This window comes from Pempheris klunzingeri, chromosome 24 (assembly GCF_042242105.1).
Source record: "Pempheris klunzingeri isolate RE-2024b chromosome 24, fPemKlu1.hap1, whole genome shotgun sequence".
Classification (NCBI taxonomy): Eukaryota; Metazoa; Chordata; class Actinopteri; order Acropomatiformes; family Pempheridae; genus Pempheris; species Pempheris klunzingeri.
In genome coordinates, this window is record NC_092035.1 from 5,624,359 (window position 1) to 5,643,926 (window position 19,568).

At 42.3% G+C, this 19,568-nt stretch overlaps 2 protein-coding genes across 3 annotated transcripts; both read left to right on the forward strand.

The window, feature by feature from the left end:
• The first annotated feature begins 560 nt into the window (after positions 1-560).
• LOC139223939 (high-affinity choline transporter 1-like) lies at positions 561-5,402 on the forward strand. The gene is made up of 8 exons (XM_070855943.1): positions 561-744; positions 2,165-2,278; positions 3,053-3,208; positions 3,301-3,449; positions 3,541-3,684; positions 4,256-4,409; positions 4,531-4,745; positions 4,860-5,402. Exons 1-8 carry the CDS (start codon positions 561-563, stop codon positions 5,400-5,402), a joined length of 1,659 nt encoding a protein of 552 aa, XP_070712044.1.
• A 2,877-nt stretch (positions 5,403-8,279) lies between these two features.
• fam171b (family with sequence similarity 171 member B) lies at positions 8,280-14,822 on the forward strand. 2 transcript variants are annotated; one of them, XM_070855848.1, is made up of 8 exons: positions 8,280-8,590; positions 9,790-10,023; positions 11,394-11,486; positions 11,962-12,120; positions 12,204-12,374; positions 12,726-12,842; positions 12,953-13,076; positions 13,427-14,822. In XM_070855848.1, exons 1-8 carry the CDS (start codon positions 8,392-8,394, stop codon positions 14,745-14,747), a joined length of 2,418 nt encoding a protein of 805 aa, XP_070711949.1. In that variant the 5' UTR covers positions 8,280-8,391; the 3' UTR covers positions 14,748-14,822. The 2 variants fall into 2 exon arrangements, with proteins under 2 accessions (XP_070711949.1, XP_070711950.1); XM_070855849.1 differs by having other exon boundaries at positions 8,280-8,551.
• The last annotated feature ends 4,746 nt before the right edge of the window (positions 14,823-19,568 follow it).

Consider the following 19,568-nt stretch of genomic DNA (forward strand, 5'->3'; position numbering starts at 1 on the left):
CATTGTAACACAGACCTCAGAGAACAGGATCATGCACAGCATCCAGAAAAGGGAAAACTGCACGTAGAAAGCATTGTGATTGTCCCAGCATGCATCCCGCAATCTCAACATCTATGTACTTTCATCTTTTTGAGTCATTTTGTCCAGTTAGAAACAGACATGCAGAATAATTGGTGTCAAACTCTATGGAAGACATCTGTGACAAATAGTTGAAGATGAAACATGGCTTATCTTGCATTGCTGTAACATTTAGTACACCACGTGCTTTGCAGAGGGCACACTGATCTGTGTGGTGAGAGCACACAGGGGCTTCTGCATGGCAAGGAGGATCTTCTGCTCTTAAAACAGAAGTGAAGTATATGATTTGTACCTATTGAATCATGTTGCTTTGTAGCATGTAGCACACCTTATGTGCTGGTATGTGCTCAAAATGTCAAGCTTTTACATAATTGGGGTGCAGATGGACAAACCTGTTTATCTGGATTTGGACAGACTTGAACACTAGTGTGAGCCTGTGGCAGATCTGTGTAAAAGACCCTCCTGTATATTTCTAATTCACAATGGCTGTCAGTATACCAGGTCTGATCATGATGGTCATCTTCTACTTGCTTGTGTTGGGAATCGGCATCTGGGCATCTGTAAAATCAAAGAAATTGGAGGAAAATGCAAACAGTCGACAGGTAGAGATTTCTTTCTTGGCTAATCGGAGTGTCAGCTTGGCTGTGGGAGTCTTCACAATGACAGGTGAGTTTTATGGACCTTTTAAAAATAGATAAGTATCCTCCGTGAGTGTTGTTTACTTAAATGCTACTTAGATCATTTCAATTCAATTCAATTCAATTCAATTCAATTTTATTTGTATAGCCCAATATCACAACAGAGTGTCTCATAGTGCTTTACAAAGTTCACTGAAATAAACAAGTGTAAGCGAACAAACAATCTAATAAAGAGTCCAGCAGTCGATGAGGCCAGTGGATTTCTAGTCTTTTCAACTGTCCTACACAGCAAGGCTCATGGTTTGTGGTGTGTGTGTGGCATTTTTTCATGTAACATTAGCAGAGTCAGAGCAAGAAAGTTACAGGCTCTAACTTGTTGGCTGGTCAGAGTCCCCTCTCTGTGGTTTGCATGTTCTCCCCATGCTTCAATCAATCGATCAATCTTTATCTATATAGCGCCAGTTCACAGCAACGTTATCTCAAGACACTTTTCATAAAAAGCAGGTTCAGACCAAACTCTTTAATTAAGAGAGAGACTCGACGATTCAGGAATTCAAAATTAAGGATTCAAGAATCCCCTCATGAGCAGCAACAGATATTATATTAGGGAACAGTGGCAGGAAAAGATCCCCTTTAACGGGAAGAAACCTCAAACAGAACCAGCATCTGGGGGGGGGGGGGGTTTCTGTCAGGGTCCGTGTTGGGTGGAGGTTGGACAGAGAGAGAGAGAGAGAGAGAGAGAGGGAGGAAGGGGGGGCATAAACAAACAGCATCCAAAATAATAACTATAGTCATGATAAGAATAAGAACACTTTATTCATCCCGAAGGAAATTACTTTGCCAGTGGTCAACAATACAAAACAAACATTAAATATTAAATATATATATATATATATATTATTTATAGATTCCTGAGACCTTAAGTATCACTCCTACAGAAGGAGGAATTATCCAGTTTGATGACAATCCAAGCCTATAGCAGCGTAGCCAGGGGCTGGTCATAAACTATAGGCTTTATCACAAAGGAAAGTTTTTAGTCTACTCTTAAAACCCAAACTGGAAAGTGGTTCCACAGGAAAGGAGCCTGATGTGTTTGCGCTTGCATTGGAATTTCTCCCTCAGTCCAAAGACATGGAGGTAAGGTCAACTGTTGACTCTAAATTGCCCATAGCTATGAGTGCGAGCATGAATGGCTGTCTTACTATGTTTGGTTAGCAACCAGAAGAGGGTGTACCCTTCTCTCGCCCAACGTCAGCTCTGATTGGCTCCAGCCGCCCTGCAACTCTGAAGGATAAGTGGTATAGACAATGGATGGATGGATAATAACACTGCTTGATTTCTGAAGAATTACATACATTTCAGGACATAACAGCACGTTTCTTTTTCACCCCACATTAATGATACAATCCTCATTATGCATCTATGTGTATGTATTTTTTCTTCTGCAGCTACTTGGGTTGGAGGTGCCTTTATCATTGGTGTTGCAGAGTCAGTTTATGACCCCACCAAGGGTCTAATCTGGGCTCTTGTTCCTCTTCAATCGTCGATTTCCTTTATCATCGGTGAGTCTCTCTTCAAGATTAGTCTCAATATAATGAACCAGAATTTGACCTTTTTTCACAAGGTGTGTCCCCACTGACGTAGTGGGTGTCCACTGTATCTGTAAAATGTTGAATTCTTATAAAATTCACAATATCACACACAAATATTTCAGGTCAAGGTCATTATTGAGCCTGCAGACCCTTTTGGATGTGTTCAAAAAATAAGAAAGGTCTGTGTGCCAGAGGTGTACTTGACTGACTACTTGGCAGCTAGTCATAACAATTGTTCAGGTGCAAGGTTGTTAGTGTTTTGATAAAAACCTTGTGACACCAATAACATCACAGTAGACAGCAAGACCAGCTAAGGTGATACATATTTACATATATACATATACATACATATTGTATTATGATATGTATTTGAACATTGTTGAACAACATGATAATTACATAATTCAACAAAATCTACAACATAGGTCTGATAATTTATAGACATTTTATTGCTGAAGTATTTCATATTACACCTTTAAAAGTAGTTATCCAGAATTAGGAGTATTTTTGGGCTTCATAAAGCGAGTCACAGCAATATGACCTAGATGCCGCATAAACAAACAAACGTAAAGGATAAAAATCATAGGGCCCAATACGGATGCTTGAGAGATCCCAAAGGATTTGCCCACATTACAAAACAGAAATGTCCAGAGCTGTACCATAGATACCGAATAAGCTAAACTCTAAACAGAGTTCTTCAATATGAAAACAATTACCTATTCTTTCTTTTTCACCCTATTAAAGGTGGACTGTTCTTTGCAAAGCCAATGAGGGACAACAATTACATCAGCATGATGGATCCATTTCAGAGAAAGTATGGAAAAGCACTGACTGCTGTTCTTGCCATTGTTCCAGTCGTAGCTGAAATTATCTGGATTCCTGCATTACTGATTTCCTTGGGTACATGTACGAGTGTATAACTCACATTAGTACATTTTCATTCAGTCATCCGTTATCTCAAACTGATTATTTATATTTGACTTACACTCCAGGAGCGACCATGAGTGTGGTTTTGGATCTTTCCTTCAATGTTTGCATCTGGATCTCTGCTGCGGTGGCCATCATCTACACTGTTCTTGGAGGTCTCTATTCAGTTGCGTACACTGATGTCATCCAGATGTCTCTGGTGCTTCTCAGCTTGGTGAGTTTTTCACAATGAAAGATGAAGGTGGTGTGTTTCAGATGGATTCTCCTTTATTTAGACTTCTCTGTATGACTTCCTCTTTTCACAGTGGCTGTGTGTCCCTTTTGTTCTGATGAGTGACGTCTATACTGACGTCACTAAAACAGCATTCAACCACACATATCAGGCCCCCTGGCTTGGCCAGCTTCAGTCTAATGAAGTCGGGAGTTGGATTGATCATTTTCTGGTGATGGTAGGATGAGTAACAGTACAATGTGTGGATTTAAAATGTAGCTTTTTGAGTTTTTCATGTCATTTAAAATTCTTTTGAATACACATATACAGATGAAAGTCTCAAATACTTTTGCAAAGAAACAAAAATATAAACTGCGAACAGACCTACAATATTGTTTTTTCGTGTATTTTACGGTATAGAAAATCCTTATCTCGAATTTTAGGCACTACATTAAGCTTGAAGTAAAAATGTTATCATCCATTCTTATTGTTGTTAGTGTAAAATCCAGCTGATATTTTCCTAGATTCATTTATGCTTTTTAATCACATACTAGCTTAATTATTTTATGTATGGGAATGTGATGACACCGATACACATATAATGTTGTGATACAGGTGATAAACAAATCACCTACACCTACACATAGTCACACTTATAGCTGAGTGCATGTTGCAATTTTTTAATGCAATGAACTGTTATTACTCGTATCTAAATACCTCATTTAGATAATATTGTCAATCCAGAGACAGCATTCCTAAAATATAACATGTCAACTGATAACTTGAGTGTGGCCTTTTTCATTTTCTAGACTGTGGGCAGTATGGCTATTCAGGATTTCCATCAAAGGACCCTCTCCTCCAGCTCCACATCTACAGCCAGGCTTGTCTGTTTTGTAGCGTCAGGAGTCGTCCTCATTACTGGAATCCCATCAGTGCTGATTGGAGCTGTTGCAGCTTCAGCAGGTTATCTTGACTGTTGGGAATATGCAGATGTGTCACATGATGAATGAGAGATGATGAATAGTCAGGGGGACCGTCTTCAACATTCTGGTAAATCCGGCATTTATTTGCTCCCATATTTCAGACTGGAACTCCACCTCATATGGTTCTCCCTCTCCATATGAGCGAGGGGAGGGGGCCATGGTGTTGCCCATCACCCTTCAGTGTTTTACCCCGACCTACATTTCTGCCTTTGGCATCGGAGCTGTTGCTGCTGCAGTGATGTCGTCCGCTGACTCTTTCCTTTTGTCTGCAACCACTATCTTCACCACCAACATCTACCAGACCATCAGGAGCCAGGTACCAGGAGCAGGATCATCCTGATGCAAACATGTCAGCAGAGTTGATATGTTATTGGTTTCAAGGTAACAGCAGAGATGTAAATATCCATTCTGGTCTTGTTCTCCTCTGTAGGCATCAGATAGAGAGCTGCAGTGGGTGATTCGTCTCTCCATAGTGGTTGCAGGACTTGTGGGAACTTGCCTCACTTACCTGGACGGTGGCATCATGATGTTCTGGATCCTGGGCGCAGACCTGTCTTACACCATTTTACTCCCCCAGCTGATCTGCGTCCTCTTCATCGAGGTCTCCAACGGTTACGGGGCCATCGCGGGCTACCTTGTCGTAGTGGTGATGAGACTGTTGTGCGGAGAGCCGTTGTTAGGCCTCCCTGTCATTCTGCATTTCCCAGGTTGCATTTTAGAGGATGGCGTATACATTCAGCGCTCTCCTGTCAAGACCATTTGCATGCTGGTCGCTCTGGTCTCCATTCTCATGTTTTCCTATGTGGCCTCGCTCCTGTTTAACAAGGGGATCCTTCCTGAGAGGTGGGACGTGTTCAAGGTGAAATCCCAGCTCGCACCAACACCAGCAGATGGCAGCATAGAGGATGATGGTGATGAGTCTGATGAGCAAGAGAAATCTGCCTCTGCACCAATGCTGGATACGAAATGCTAAGATTTTTTCTTCTTATGTCTGTGAGATATATATCATAATTCTGATGTTCTCTGGTGACCCCGATTAATAATTGATAACAGATTTTTTTATATTTTCAGGGTTTTATTGGTATTCCTTTGTGTTTTCTTTTCCAGATGATTCAGCTGTGCCTTGTACCATTCATGTCAGTTTCTTTATTAGTTGTGCTTCTGTTTGGGTATAACCTTAATGTATATTCATGCTCCAATGTTATGTCTCCTGGTGAAGTTCAATATTATGGCAGTTTGCTGTTAAACATGAAAAAATAAAAAGAAACATTTTACATGAGCATATCTACATGGCACACTTCAATATACTTCACCCATATAATGCCCTATAATGCTGATTGATAATTGATGACCCCCTCCTCTCTCTCTTGCTCTCTGGCATCAGTGTTCTGATAACACATAATGTACTTTCTCAGAACCGGAAGGTTTTCTGAAGTAGCGTTTTGGTTGCACAAATGTAATCCAGAGAGCAGAAAACACAAGTCTACCCTGATTTGAACGACACAGGTAGACATCACATCAGAGCATCACTCCATAAGTTTGCAGCACACCAGCATGCAGGATTAAAGCAGCACTGTATTTTTTTAAGTTATTGATTGGTTCAAACCCCAACTGAAACACACACTTGTCTTTAACCTGCCATATTTTTCCTCCAGCTTTTCTCCTCAGTGTTGACAAACATAAGTACAACTTCAAACACACACTCAACTGACTTCAGAGTTAGCTCAGTGAGATGAGCTGACAGGTCATCTGGACACATAGGTTCAAATTGCCACTAAAACGCACACTTCTTTTTAACTTGCCATCTTTTCTCCTCAGCACTGACAAACACAACAAGTGCAACTTCCAACACACTCTTAAGTTACTTCACAATTAGCTCAATGAGATCAGGTGCAGACAGGGCATCTGATCACATGGGTTTGAATCCCCTCTGATGCTCTTTACTTTACTTTCCTCTTCAGTGCTGACAAACACAACAAGTACAACTTCCAAAACATTGCTAAGCAACTTCAGAGTTAGCTCAGTGAGATAAAGAGCTCAAATGTCATCTGGACGCATGGGTTCAAATCCCATTTAGCACTGTTTACTTTACTTTCCCCCTCAGTGCTGACAAACACAACAAGTACAACTTCCAACACATGATAAAGTAACTTCAGAGTTAGCTCAGTGAGATCAGGAGCTGACAGGTTAACTCGACCCATGGGTTCAAATCCCCTCTGATGCTCTTTACTTTACTTTCCTCTTCAGTGCTGACAAACACAACAAGTACAACTTCCAACACATGACAAAGTAACTTCAGAGTTAGCTCAGTGAGATAAGGAGCTGACAGGTCATTTGGACACATGGGTTCAAATCCCCTCTGATGCTCTTTACTGTTTACTTTAAAGTGAGAAAAGCACAGCTGGGACTTGATCTCTGTTTTCACCGCAGGAGCTCTGTGTGGCTGAGCTGATCTGACTGAGCCAAATCAGGAACGTGAAGTCTGCTGGATACTTGTAGATATTATTCACTCCTCTGAGGAGAAAAGTGTGAAAAGATTCTTGATCCTTCAACCCCATAGTGTTTAAAGTCAGCTGCATCCATAGGGAGCTGCTCATGAGGACACATGCTTCCTGCTTTGCTGCTCTTTTCTCCACATGGTTGAGGAGAAAGGGAGACTCCTGACATGTGGATGTTTCCACCTGGTGGTAGAAGTTCATGCAGCACAGTGAGGTTTTAATTCATAGAACAAGCTTGAAATCCTGAGTGACAGCACTACAATGGTAGAATCTGACTGATGTTTAAAGGGAAATCAACAGTTTGTTAATATGAAGTGAAAAAAATAATCAATAAAACATTACTTAGTCGATTAAAAATACACAAATATCTGAATGAATACTACAATGTTTTAATAGATAAAACATTACATATTCTTAATAAATACAGAAATAATTAAATGCATGTGTGAATGGATAAATCCATGCATTAATGCTGGTTATTAAGAAGTGGGAGAATCCAATCTGATTTATTTAGTGTATTTTAACCCATTTGCATAAAATTTTTCAGTGAATGTACAGATCGTATAGTAGCTGTATGAGCTGAAACATGTGCTTTTGATTTTTATTAGTACCAAAACAATTCATGGACACTGTATAATAAAGAGTTTTGGTTTATTATGTGATCTATATGCAATTCTTGTGAGATAATCACAGTATTTAGCCTGTGTTTTATTTCATAGGATCTGATCTGAACTGTAACAGTTTGGTTATGAGATTTGATTGGTGGATTTTCACATTTTTTTAATATAACAGAGAAAACAACCAAGGATTTCAGTTTACCGACAGAGGGCCACCCAGACCCCAATGATGTAACAGCATCTCCCGTCTTAACAAAGATGGGCAAATAGTTAAGACCTCTCACTCTGTTCTTGTTTCTCAGCACAGCAATGGTCATCACAGTTCTGCAACTCATGCAAACATTTTCCTCTAATTGTTTTGTTTAAAATAGTAGAACATAGTGAAAAATGCCCACTGTAATTTAATTTTTCCTCCCACAACATATTCAATATGCAATAATATGAAACAGATTGAAAATCAACGAATTGTCACAATTTAATATTGGATTTATTTTTGCTTGATTGACTAAAACAAGTAACTCAATAGTTTCAGTATGTATTTCTGGACCAAATCACAAACAAACGTTGTCATCAGATTCGTGGGGATGAACAGGCATAATAGATATTTCCCCCCCTGAGTGACACACCTTCTTTAATAGAGGATCTTCTCCACACACGCCCAGCCTCAGCACCAGCTCGTCCTCTCTCCACGGGGCTTCTCCCCCGTATGTGCGCACCAGCATCAGGAGTCACCGTGAGAGGGATGAGGCCTTCGTGATCAGGACGAACCCAGTCGGACCTCGTTCTCCTGCCCCGGAGCTCGTCTCTCCCGGTCCGGTATGTCTGTGAGCCTGCTCCCCCTCTCGCCATGCCCGTCGCTGAACGCCACCCGCCGCTGCTGCTGCTCCTCCTGCCGTCGCTGCTTTTGATTTCGTGCCTGGATGGGGCGGTGAGAGCAGCGGAGGAGGGCGGCGGCCTGCCCTCCTCCTCTCCCGGGGACAATGGCCTCACCCCCGCAGACCCGACCGGCGCGGGGAGGATGCCGCGGCCCTCGGCTCTGATAGCAGGTAAACATGAGCAGCACGGAGCTCCGCTGGAGCCACTCATTGTTAGAGAAAATGGAAATGAGCTGCAACACAGTAACAGAGTGAGTCATGGCTGGATCAGGTGCATTAATGCCACGTTAGGCTGTTTGTTCTGGTTAAACTGAAGCCAAACCGCTTTAATAACTACAATGTCATGTTACTTCTTTAGATTATGCAACATCTTTGTTTTTTGTTCAGGATGGACATTGAAATTAGGTTTGCAGCAGTTTTCTCTCATTTATCGCGGGGAAACAACTAAGTAAGCACAAAAATACATTTTATAATGTACATAAATGTCACAAATGCACTCAGTTTTAAATGTAACTCATTAATTGAGTGGCAAACCTTTGTTCTGGATACATGTACCCACAGATATAAAGGAAAAGTTGCTAAATTCTGACCCATTTTGTGCAAAAACATTTTTTAAAATGTACTGTACCAGCAAGTAAAAGTGGTGTCTTTACTGAAAATGGGGACATAATAACATTTGGTGCATCACCTGTCTTGATGAAAACAAATCTTGAGGCCCTGAACTAGCCCAACCAGCTAGCTATTTGTCTGAATGATCAGCTATTTCTATTGATGAGCTATTGGATGTCACTGACAGGCAGCCAGGCTAGCGGACTAATAGGATTAGGATGTGTAATGTGGACGTTTGAGGGATTAGGGTTTTTATCTTTTGGCCTGAGCAGGTGATGCATTAATGAGGAGCAGGGTAATCCTGCGCTGCTCTGCTGATACAGTAAGTGAGCCTGCACTCATTGACGGCTTCTGTTCACATCTGGTGTGGGCATGGATGGAGAGTTTACATTGTAATCACCAGAAAACATTTACAGACTACAACAGGAGTTCTGTAGGTGTGACTGCATATTTAGAGGAAGAAACAGAAGGGAAGAAGCGTCTAACATGGCACTGCAGTGTAGCTCCTCTTCTCTGTCACTTGGTTTTGATGTATTTTTCATCCGACCTCCGATTCAGCTGCGCCTGCCTCATCACTTTTTCATGGCAAGAGAAAGGTTACAGAGTACTGCTGGGAGGAAGTGGTGGAGGCTGTTCTGCATACAGATAGAACACATGCAGAGACGCATGTATTACGTCAAATAAATACTCAGACTCAGGCTCTAGGAAAAGCCACATTTTGAGCATCCAAGTCCAATGACTGTGTGGTGTTTTCTCTCCAGAGTCCCAGTTTGCCCTGAAGGTCCTGGTGAGGGACATGGTGACCCGTCAGCCGCTGCTGGGAGCTTCGGTGGACGTTTACATTAACCACACCCTGAGGAGCTCTGCCCAGACGGGGGACAGGGGTGAGGTTCTACTCTGGGTAGCGTACAGTCCAGGCCTCAGTCTGACTCTGCTGGGCAGAAAGGAAGGCTACATCCCCAGCCCCCTGCCCTGGAGCACCACCAAGAGACCGAGTGAGTAACACCCCACGATGACGCTTTACACCTTCGGCCAACATCTCATCCTCCTCATGTCCACGCAAGGGTGGTCCACTCACTTATGGGGAGTTTTTCCATTTACTGCATTAGAACACAGCAGTGTTAGTCCATTCTTTACATGTGTTGTTCCACCATGTTGGAAATCAGCGGTGTTTGAGTGTTTCAGACAGTCTCCTTCCTGGAAGGCATTCAGTGTTCACTCAGTTGATCACATGAAAAGTGACAGAAATAGTTGTGAGAAAAGTTCTTTTCTCATCTCTGCACAGCTGTGTGATCACTGCTTAAAGTCACTGTGAATGTGTCGTGCTGTAAGTTACAGTGAAGTCACTTTTTCGTGGACAACACAAAGTGACATTTAGGTGCCAGCCAGCGTCCTGGACATCAGGGTGTCAAACTGTGCAGGAGGTGGTGAGGCCCTTGTGGTTGTTGACATACTGACACCCTGCTGTCCCCGCTGAGAGGATTTTCCACGCTGAGGATCGATCTGAGCAAAAAGAAGCAGAATTAAGGCATTTTTTGGGACACTCATTGCTCTGCACAGACAGTCACCATTTCAGCTGAGTAAACAAAGAAATTTGCTGTTAAAGGTTGAAAAACACAACAGCTGAGAGACAATCAAGCAGATGTGTGCTTTGTGAGCTATTTGTAGACCTTAGGCATGGTGTTCACACCGCTGCATTATTCATGGTCATTATAGATTAATGAAGTGTCTGCGAAAACATACAACTTGTCACTGAGGTTTGTTCATGATGAAGCAATTTATGTTCCCAGTGTACAGTCGAGTGTAACTGAACACCGCGTCCTATAATCGTTTTATTGATTCACTGTAAAGCAGCACGTAGAGCCGAGAGAGCGTATCCCTGCCTCAGCAAACTGTCTTTGTCCTGCATCGAATCAGATGCAGAGGGGGGTGGGGGCTCTTCAGCCACACCGATCTCACGTCGGTGTATAAAAGGAAAAGGGGGCCAGGGTCTCACTCTATTGTCTGTGCTCCCACTTCATCTCACTGGTCTGAATCGGACAAAAACAGAAGCAGGGAGGCGCGTTTTAAAGCCAAGATGGAGCAGGTGTTGTGGGGGATAAAATCAGAGGGATGATGAGGGAGTGTCATCTGTCGAGACCTGCTTTGCTCTGCATCGTCAGAGGCGCCTCCCTTTTTGTGCTGCCACGCCAGACAGCTGAACCCTAAAAAGAGGCTTGAGGTAGCACCACCATCTGCTGGTGGTGCTACACTCCTACAAGCCACACACTTCTATTTATAATCCTGGCTTTTGTCTCTTTGAAATTGGATGGAAAATTGCAGAATATTGTGTTTTATTTCTGACCTTTTGTGGGTCTCTCTGCAGTTTTCTCCGCGGTGACGCTGCTGCTGCTCCCTCACAGTCAGGGGAACATCTGGCTGTTTGACGACTCGGTGCTCATCACTGGGAAGTCACCTGGTAAGTCTGCTCACTGTTTGGAGGGCAGAGTCAGTTCACCATAATGTCCAGAACAACACACTCTCAGTTATCTCCATATCAGGCTATATTTTACATTTCAGGCCTTGGCTTTTCCTGAATAAACTAAGCAAAACATTAGTGCTCTGACCAGTTTATCTGAAAAATGTTTACATTTTCAATTGCACAGATTAAAGTAGAACATTCAGAAGGACAGGATACAAGAAAGCAGCATAACAGAGACAATTTAGTGACATTAGATTTTCTGTTTGATTGTGAATTTGTCACTTAAACCAAAGCATGCAGCCAAAGTCTTTGTCTTGTTTATTAATTAAATACCAGACAAAGAAATCCTAGTTATCACTTCAGTCATCTTTTCTTTCTCAAAGCACAATCACTAGAAGCCACATTATATATCTAGACATACTACATTATGTGTCCACATTTAGATTAATCATACTCCATCTTGTTTTTACAGACAGCTCATGCCAGCCCAGGGTTAGATTCCCCAAGAACCTCCTGACGATGTCTGAGAAGAGCAACATGTCCTCAATGACGGCGTACCTGACTGTACCACAGCACCACCTAGCTAAAGACTGTGCCAACTGCACTCCAGGCATCATCAGCAGAAAATCAGGTGAGTGTTAAATAAGGCCTCAGTAATAGATTTTACTAGATTTTAAACATAAGAATGTACTTGATTCCTCCTCGTGTCTACAGTGTTGAAAAACATCGAGCTGAGGGCGGTGGCAGCCATCAATGTCCTGCTGTACTCCGACGGGGAGGAGCTCCAGGTTCGAGGGCCCATTCAAATCAGCCTGCCTCTCAGACACAGCACGCACCTCAGGGCGGCTGATACTGTGCCAGCCTGGGCCTTCAACCTACAGACAGGTGAGCAGCAACTGGATTACACTGAAGTAAGACCAGCACATGCTTAACGGAAGACAAACACAAGACTAGAACACAGATAGCGCAACACAACGCTACCAGATGACATTATTCAAAGTGCATGCACAGCAGTTTAACTTCAAATGAATTTCACTTTAATCCTCTGTTGCTTAGTTTTATGATATTTCACCATATGCATACTTTATTTGAATGCCTAGCTCAGTAGTTCTGCATACTTTGATCTTGTAATCCACAATCTAACTCAGTACCGGAAGCAGAAGAGTCAATACTGTAAGATCACTGGTTTGATTTAAGCACTGATGCTGTAATAATTCATTTTCATGCTGTTTGAAGGTGCCTGGGAGAATCAGGGTCTGGGAATAGTAAAAGCAGTTGGTGATGAGCTGGTTTGGACCTACACCGCTTCCCATCTTGGCCACTGGATCGCTGCCCCCATTCCCACATCAAACGGTACATAACTCATCTGCTGTCATGAACTAATGTTAATGCAGCTTTTGTAGGGTCCACAGACATTTGTAGTGGTGAATGTTTTATATCTATCTCTAAACCTGACCGTGTAGATTACCTGGAACATGGAGTCTCTTTGGAATTCATATCATACCACACCTACCTGTTGATGGGAATACTGGGAGGAACGCTGGCTGTCATGATTGGATTTCTTTCCTTGCTGCTGTGTCACTGCAGGTAAGAAATCAGCTCAGAAATGTCCCTGGTTAGGTCCTATTTACAATATATAAAACACATTTTTCTATTTTTACATTTCTATTCCATTTAAGTCCATTAAATTAAATAGATTTTTTAAATTACTGTTAATTATTTACTATTATTTCCAGAATTACTTTTCTTTATACAATATATAAAAACATTAGAAGCCACGTTTTCCAGCATTAAACATTGTTGCTAATTCAACAACCATCCTCTCTGGATGATAAAAAATGACAAAGTATCCCTTTAACTTGCCCTTAATTGGCCTGGAAAGCAAGCCTATGAAACTACAGTCAATCCTGACTGAATTCTGTTTTTTCCGTACACAGAAGTTCTCCTCGAGAGCCCAGGAGGAGGAGCGCACGCTTTTCCAAACTCACGGTGGTGAAAAAAGACCAAACCACCTCCACCCACATGGAAGAGGGCTTATTGTTCCGTTCTGGCGACAACAGCCTCGCTTCCTGCAGCGTCCAGTGTGAACCCTCGTCCACTCCGAGGCACAAGGCCAACTACAACATCTATGTGGAGGATCCAGGGAGCCGCCCAGCAGCTCCTTTTTACGAGAACATCACGGATCGGATCAAAGGTCCCCAGCCGTCGTCTCACTACATCAACAGTGAAGAGGTGGCTCGCCTTCGGGAGAAGTCAGAGCAGAACCGGGCCAACATCAACTCTGACAACTTCTTTCAAGATAAGCTGGTTCATATCTACAACCAGCCAGTGGCTATTATTCAGGCGCCAGAGCTCTTCAGTGCTCAGGAGCAGCAGCTGTCGGGCTGCAAGTCTGCTACTTTCCCCCGCAATGGAGTTGAGTATGACGCTCACTCTGAGCCTCCAAGTAAAGACACCTACACCCAAACACTACCCAAAGTCCCTCACCACCACTCCCAAGGTGGAAGCAGCCCACAGCAGAGCAGCCAAGATGAGCCCCAGCCTCTGGAGACCCCTCCCCAAGGCCAAGGCCCCAACGCCGGTGTGTGGGGACGCTACAGTAACCTCCTTGAATCATCCGTCTCTGTGCCTGGGACTCTTAATGAGGCAGCTGGGATGCAGGCCTTCACCAGCGGACATGGCATACCCAGCGAGCTGCAGGGGATTTCAGAGCGCACCTTGCTGGAGCTGACCCGGGGCAAGCCCTTGTCGTCTCACCCCAGAGCCTGGTTTGTCTCGTTAGACGGGAAGCCAGCCGCCCAGGTTCGCCACTCCATTATTGAGCTCCAGAACCGCCACCGCCCGCCGAGCAGCAACGACACCAGCCTGGACTCAGGGGTGGACATGAACGAGCCTCAGCAGAGTATCCGCGAGGCGGAGCGTGACAGGCCTTCGCTTAGGGCCTCTTCTTTGCCGCACCACAACCGAGGGGGGCGTTACGGTGAGGAGCAGGACCTGAGCAGTAGTGAGAGTGGCACAACAGCCACCTGTACCCCAGAGGACCCTTATCTGAGGAACATTTTAGACGGGAGCAGTGGGGCTATTCCCAACATTCCTGAAGAGCGAGACGGGATGGATACGTCCAGCGCTCAGGAGGACAGCGAGTCGAGAGGTACGCCGCCTCCACGGCGCCTTAGGAAGGTGAGGGAGAAGGGGAAGACGGAAAAGAGGAGTGCCAAGCATGTCCGTGAGGGGAGACCTCTGACCAAGAGAAGTTAGAGCATGGCTCGTTGCAACCATCACGAATTCTTTCACCACTGCTTGATTTAAAAGTACCATTAATCATTTAATTAATCACACAGTGTCATCAGTGCTGAGTGATCCAAATTCCAAGTTTTTACCACTTGTGCTCACACAGGCATTGTTGTTGTTGAGTTATGTGATTGTACAACTTTGCCAAAGAATTCATAAGCTAGCTCAAAAAACAAAGCAGGATCTATGTCATGTTGAAGCATTATGTAGCTGCTGTTAGACAAGTTTGTGCACCATGTTCTCTCATTTTTCCGAATCTGAAGATCACCAGCGAGATTCTTCACAGCAAAATGTCCGTGTGAACACGATATCCCATAGTTCCTAGCACTGGCATTATAGAGGGTGCCTTCTTACTGCCTGTGACCATTAAATAAGATTGCATAAGGCACAGTATTTGTCTAGATTTAGTAAAATCCGGTGAGTTTGCAGGATGGACACAGATACAGGTCTATGTGTAGTGCACTTATCCTCACCATAAATGCCTGCTGTAAATTAAATTTCGAAGCTTTCCCGGTTCGCAGTGTTGACATCTTGTTTTAATCACACTGCCTCATTTTACTCAAAGACACTCTGGGGTTCACGAAAAACACTCAGTTATGTCATTATTACAATCAGCTCTGTCAGACAAATTCAAGTTTTTAAACTCGTGACACAAACTGCTCCTTTATATCGGAGTAAAACACTGATGTACAATATAAAGCTAAGCTGCCATTTTGACTTTATCACACCTGATACTCGAGGTTTTAAGCCTATAATTATTTTAGAATGCATGAAAACGAATGTTTCTTTGTGTGTATGAAAATATTCTGTGTTTTCCTGTAGAGCTAACATTACGTCAGCTTCCAGTAGCTGTTAGATAATTTGGTGACTGAATGATTCATTGTCTAATTTTGGAAGGAGCTTTGTGCTGCCAGGTGTAATCACTGTAAGAGACTATTACAACAGTAAAACTCCAGGACGTCGACTCCATGATTATGGTTGATCAATATAAGAATCACACCAAAACATCCAGGATGCCAGTGAATGCAATTTATGTGTAAATTTGGCTCTAAAACACATCATGGTTTGTTTTCTGGGGTTCATTAGTGTGACTGGTGAGTGTGAGACAACTGAAGCAACTCGTGATACAAGAAAGGAGTGATTTCTGATCGGTCTGAACTGAACAGCTCTGATCTAATATTTGACACAATAGTAAATATTAACAATTTGCAATGTTAAGTTAAAGGGGGCAAAATATTCTGCTTGGTTGTGCATTACTTTTATTTTCCTTCAGGAATGTACAGTATTGTCCCTTAATTATTTTCTTTTCAACATTAATTCGGTGCCTTGGAGTTTTGCTTTCACCACCTGTATTCCCAAACCTCTTATTACTTTTGACAAAAATATATCTAGATCCTGATAAACATTACCATGGGAATACTCTTTTGGAATTTGGATGCAAAACTGAAGAAAGAAAGATGGTCTTAAACAGATTTTTCAATTGGGAATTTAAAAAGAGGACATTCAGGGTCCCCAAAGGGTAAACCTTACTGACTTTGGTGATCTCACAATTCTCATCAAATATGCGAAAAGAAGTATTTTACTTTGGTAAAATGTCAAACAACAGTGCCGCATAAATATATGTGTCCTCTGCTATTTGGCAAGGCAGCTTTTGTCTTGTGTCAAATAAAGCACACCACACTTTAATATGAACCCATTTTTTTACACTGGCAACCAATTAAAATTTCAGTGTGTAAATACGACAACAACAGTACTGAAAACTTACAAAATACACTAGCAATATTCACCATGAATTAAAATGGAACTTTGCAGCCACAAATTTGCCATATTTAGTCTTCCGTACTACTGTAAAACTTTTCACCAATGAGTTCACTTTGTATGTATAAGGCTTAATTCTGTAGCTACATTCATGTGTTCTTTTATATGTATATAGTAAAGCAGCATTTCACGTATTATGTGGCTGTGGTTTAATTTATTCTGTGCTGTTTTTCTTCCATCTAAAATCAAAAAGGTCTGAGAGGTGCATCAGTGTGTTCAAGTGACTGCTTGAATGTTGAGTTATTTTAGCCGCTGTCATAGGAGATGTTAGCGATATGAATTTTTTTAGGGTTTGCCTAAAGAGTGAGTGTCTTTTCAAGGGAGTGTACAACAAGCCTGAGCTTTGTAATTTTAAATGTAGCAACAAGTTGAGCACTTAATCATTCAGTATGCTTACAGGTGAAAATACTTTCTCTCGCTAGTCATCAGCTCGGAAACACTACGTTACAGCGTACACACTAACACGAGGGGTACTTTGTGAACATTTTGTGATGATAAATTTTGACAAACAAATCAAAGCTACTGCCACTCCGGTTTTAAAGTGATCTGAATGTATTTGTGTTGATTTTAACGTGTTTTATAGTGTGCTCCTCTTGTGTCTAGCCATCGAACCTCATGGGCTTTTGTTCCTTCCAGAATGGGCACCTCTTGTGTTTACCTCTGTAATGATGGTAGTGCTATTAGTCTTGCCTTTTTGTGCATTAAATTAATAAACTTACTTGATACCAATTATTGTTCAAAAGATGCTTTCATTCTTTTCATAAAGCATATATTTTATTAAGAGGAAGTTTAATTTTAGCAAAATGACTAAAGCAAACAAATATAACGGTCACACATGTGACCATTCAGCCCATCTAATATCAAACATTAAGAAACTATTTAAGTCTCAGTCTTTCTCTGGTGTTGTGTGTTTATAAAGACCCCAGTCATTCTCAGCTCTGAAATGAGTCTGTTGTTTGTGTCTTTAATGGTCGCCATGCCCGTCTTTGTGGGTTGCAGTCTAGTTCGCCTGACAGGAGAGGCCACTATGGCTGTGTGATCTGTCTCTGAGGTTCGCAAACCTACAAAAAGGTCCAGCTGTGGTTTGTCTCTGATTTTTGCCACTGCAGCGCACCTGTTAGGTGAAGCAGGGCTGTGTTTTATAGCACTTAGTTTTCTCTGCAACTGCAACTTCTGTTTGAGATTGAGGCAGAGATTTTATTTCCTTCAGGTGTGTATTTAAGTAGCCCCTTAGACTGACAGTTATACTCTAGGATGATTGTCATAAATGCTTGCTCAAGAAAATATTACTTCAAGGTTGAATCCGCTATATCTTACTGTTCGTAAAGCCAGTGGATGCTGTGAGTGGCGGCCCTTGTTTGAGCAGTCTTCACATACAGGTGCTGGTCATATAATTAGAATATCATGAAAAAGTTGATTTATTTCAGTAATTCCATTCAAAAAGTGAAGTTTGTATATTATATTCATTCATTACACACAGACTGATATATTTCAAGTGTTTATTTCTTTTAATTTTGATGATTATAACTGACAACTAATGAAAAACCCAAATTCAGTATCTCAGAAAATTAGAATATTGTGGAAAGGTTCAATATTGAAGACACCTGGTGCCACACTCTAATCAGCTAATTAACTCAAAACACCTGCAAAGGCCTTTAAATGGTCTCTCAGTCTAATTCTGTAGGCTACACAATCATGGGGAAGACTGCTGACCTGACAGTTGTCCAAAAGACGACCATTGACACCTTGCACAAGGAGGGCAAGACACAAAAGGTCATTGCTAAAGAGGCTGGCTGGTCACAGAGCTCTGTGTCCAAGCACATTAATAGAGAGGCGAAGGGAAGGAAAAGATGTGGTAGAAAAAAGTGTACAAGCAATAGGGATAACCGCACCCTGGAGAGGATTGTGAAACAAAACCCATTCAAAAATGTGGGGGAGATTCACAAAGAGTGGACTGCAGCTGGAGTCAGTGCTTCAAGAACCACCACGCACAGACGTATGCAAGACATGGGTTTCAGCTGTCGCATTCCTCGTGTCAAGCCACTCTTGAACAAGAGACAGCGTCACAAGCATCTCGCCTGGGCTAAAGACAAAAAGGACTGGACTGCTGCTGAGTGGTCCAAAGTTATGTTCTCTGATGAAAGTACATTTTGCATGTCCTTTGGAAATCAAGGTCCCAGAGTCTGGAGGAAGAGAGGAGAGGCACAGAATCCACGTTGCTTGAAGTTGAGTGTAAAGTTTCCACAGTCAGTGATGGTTTGGGGTGCCATGTCATCTGCTGGTGTTGGTCCACTGTGTTTTCTTAGGTCCAAGGTCAACGCAGCCGTCTACCAGGAAGTTTTAGAGCACTTCATGCTTCCTGCTGCTGACCAACTTTATGGAGATGCAGATTTCATTTTCCAACAGGACTTGGCACCTGCACACAGTGCCAAAGCTACCAGTACCTGGTTTAAGGACCATGGTATCCCTGTTCTTAATTGGCCAGCAAACTCGCCTGACCTTAATCCCATAGAAAATCTATGGGGTATTGTGAAGAGGAAAATGCGATACGCCAGACCCAACAATGCAGAAGAGCTGAAGGCCACTATCAGAGCAACCTGGGCTCTCATAACACCTGAGCAGTGCCAAAGACTGATCGACTCCATGCCACGCCGCATTGCTGCAGTAATTCAGGCCAAAGGAGCCCCAACTAAGTATTGAGTGCTGTACATGCTCATACTTTTCATGTTCATACCTTTCAGTTGGCCAACATTTCTAGAAATCTTTTTTTTGTATCAGTCTTAAGTAATATTCTAATTTTCCGAGATACTAAATTTGGGTTTTTCATTAGTTGTCAGTTATAATCATCAAAATTAAAAGAAATAAACACTTGAAATATATCAGTCTGTGTGTAATGAATGAATATAATATACAAATTTCACTTTTTGAATGGAATTACTGAAATAAATCAACTTTTTCATGATATTCTAA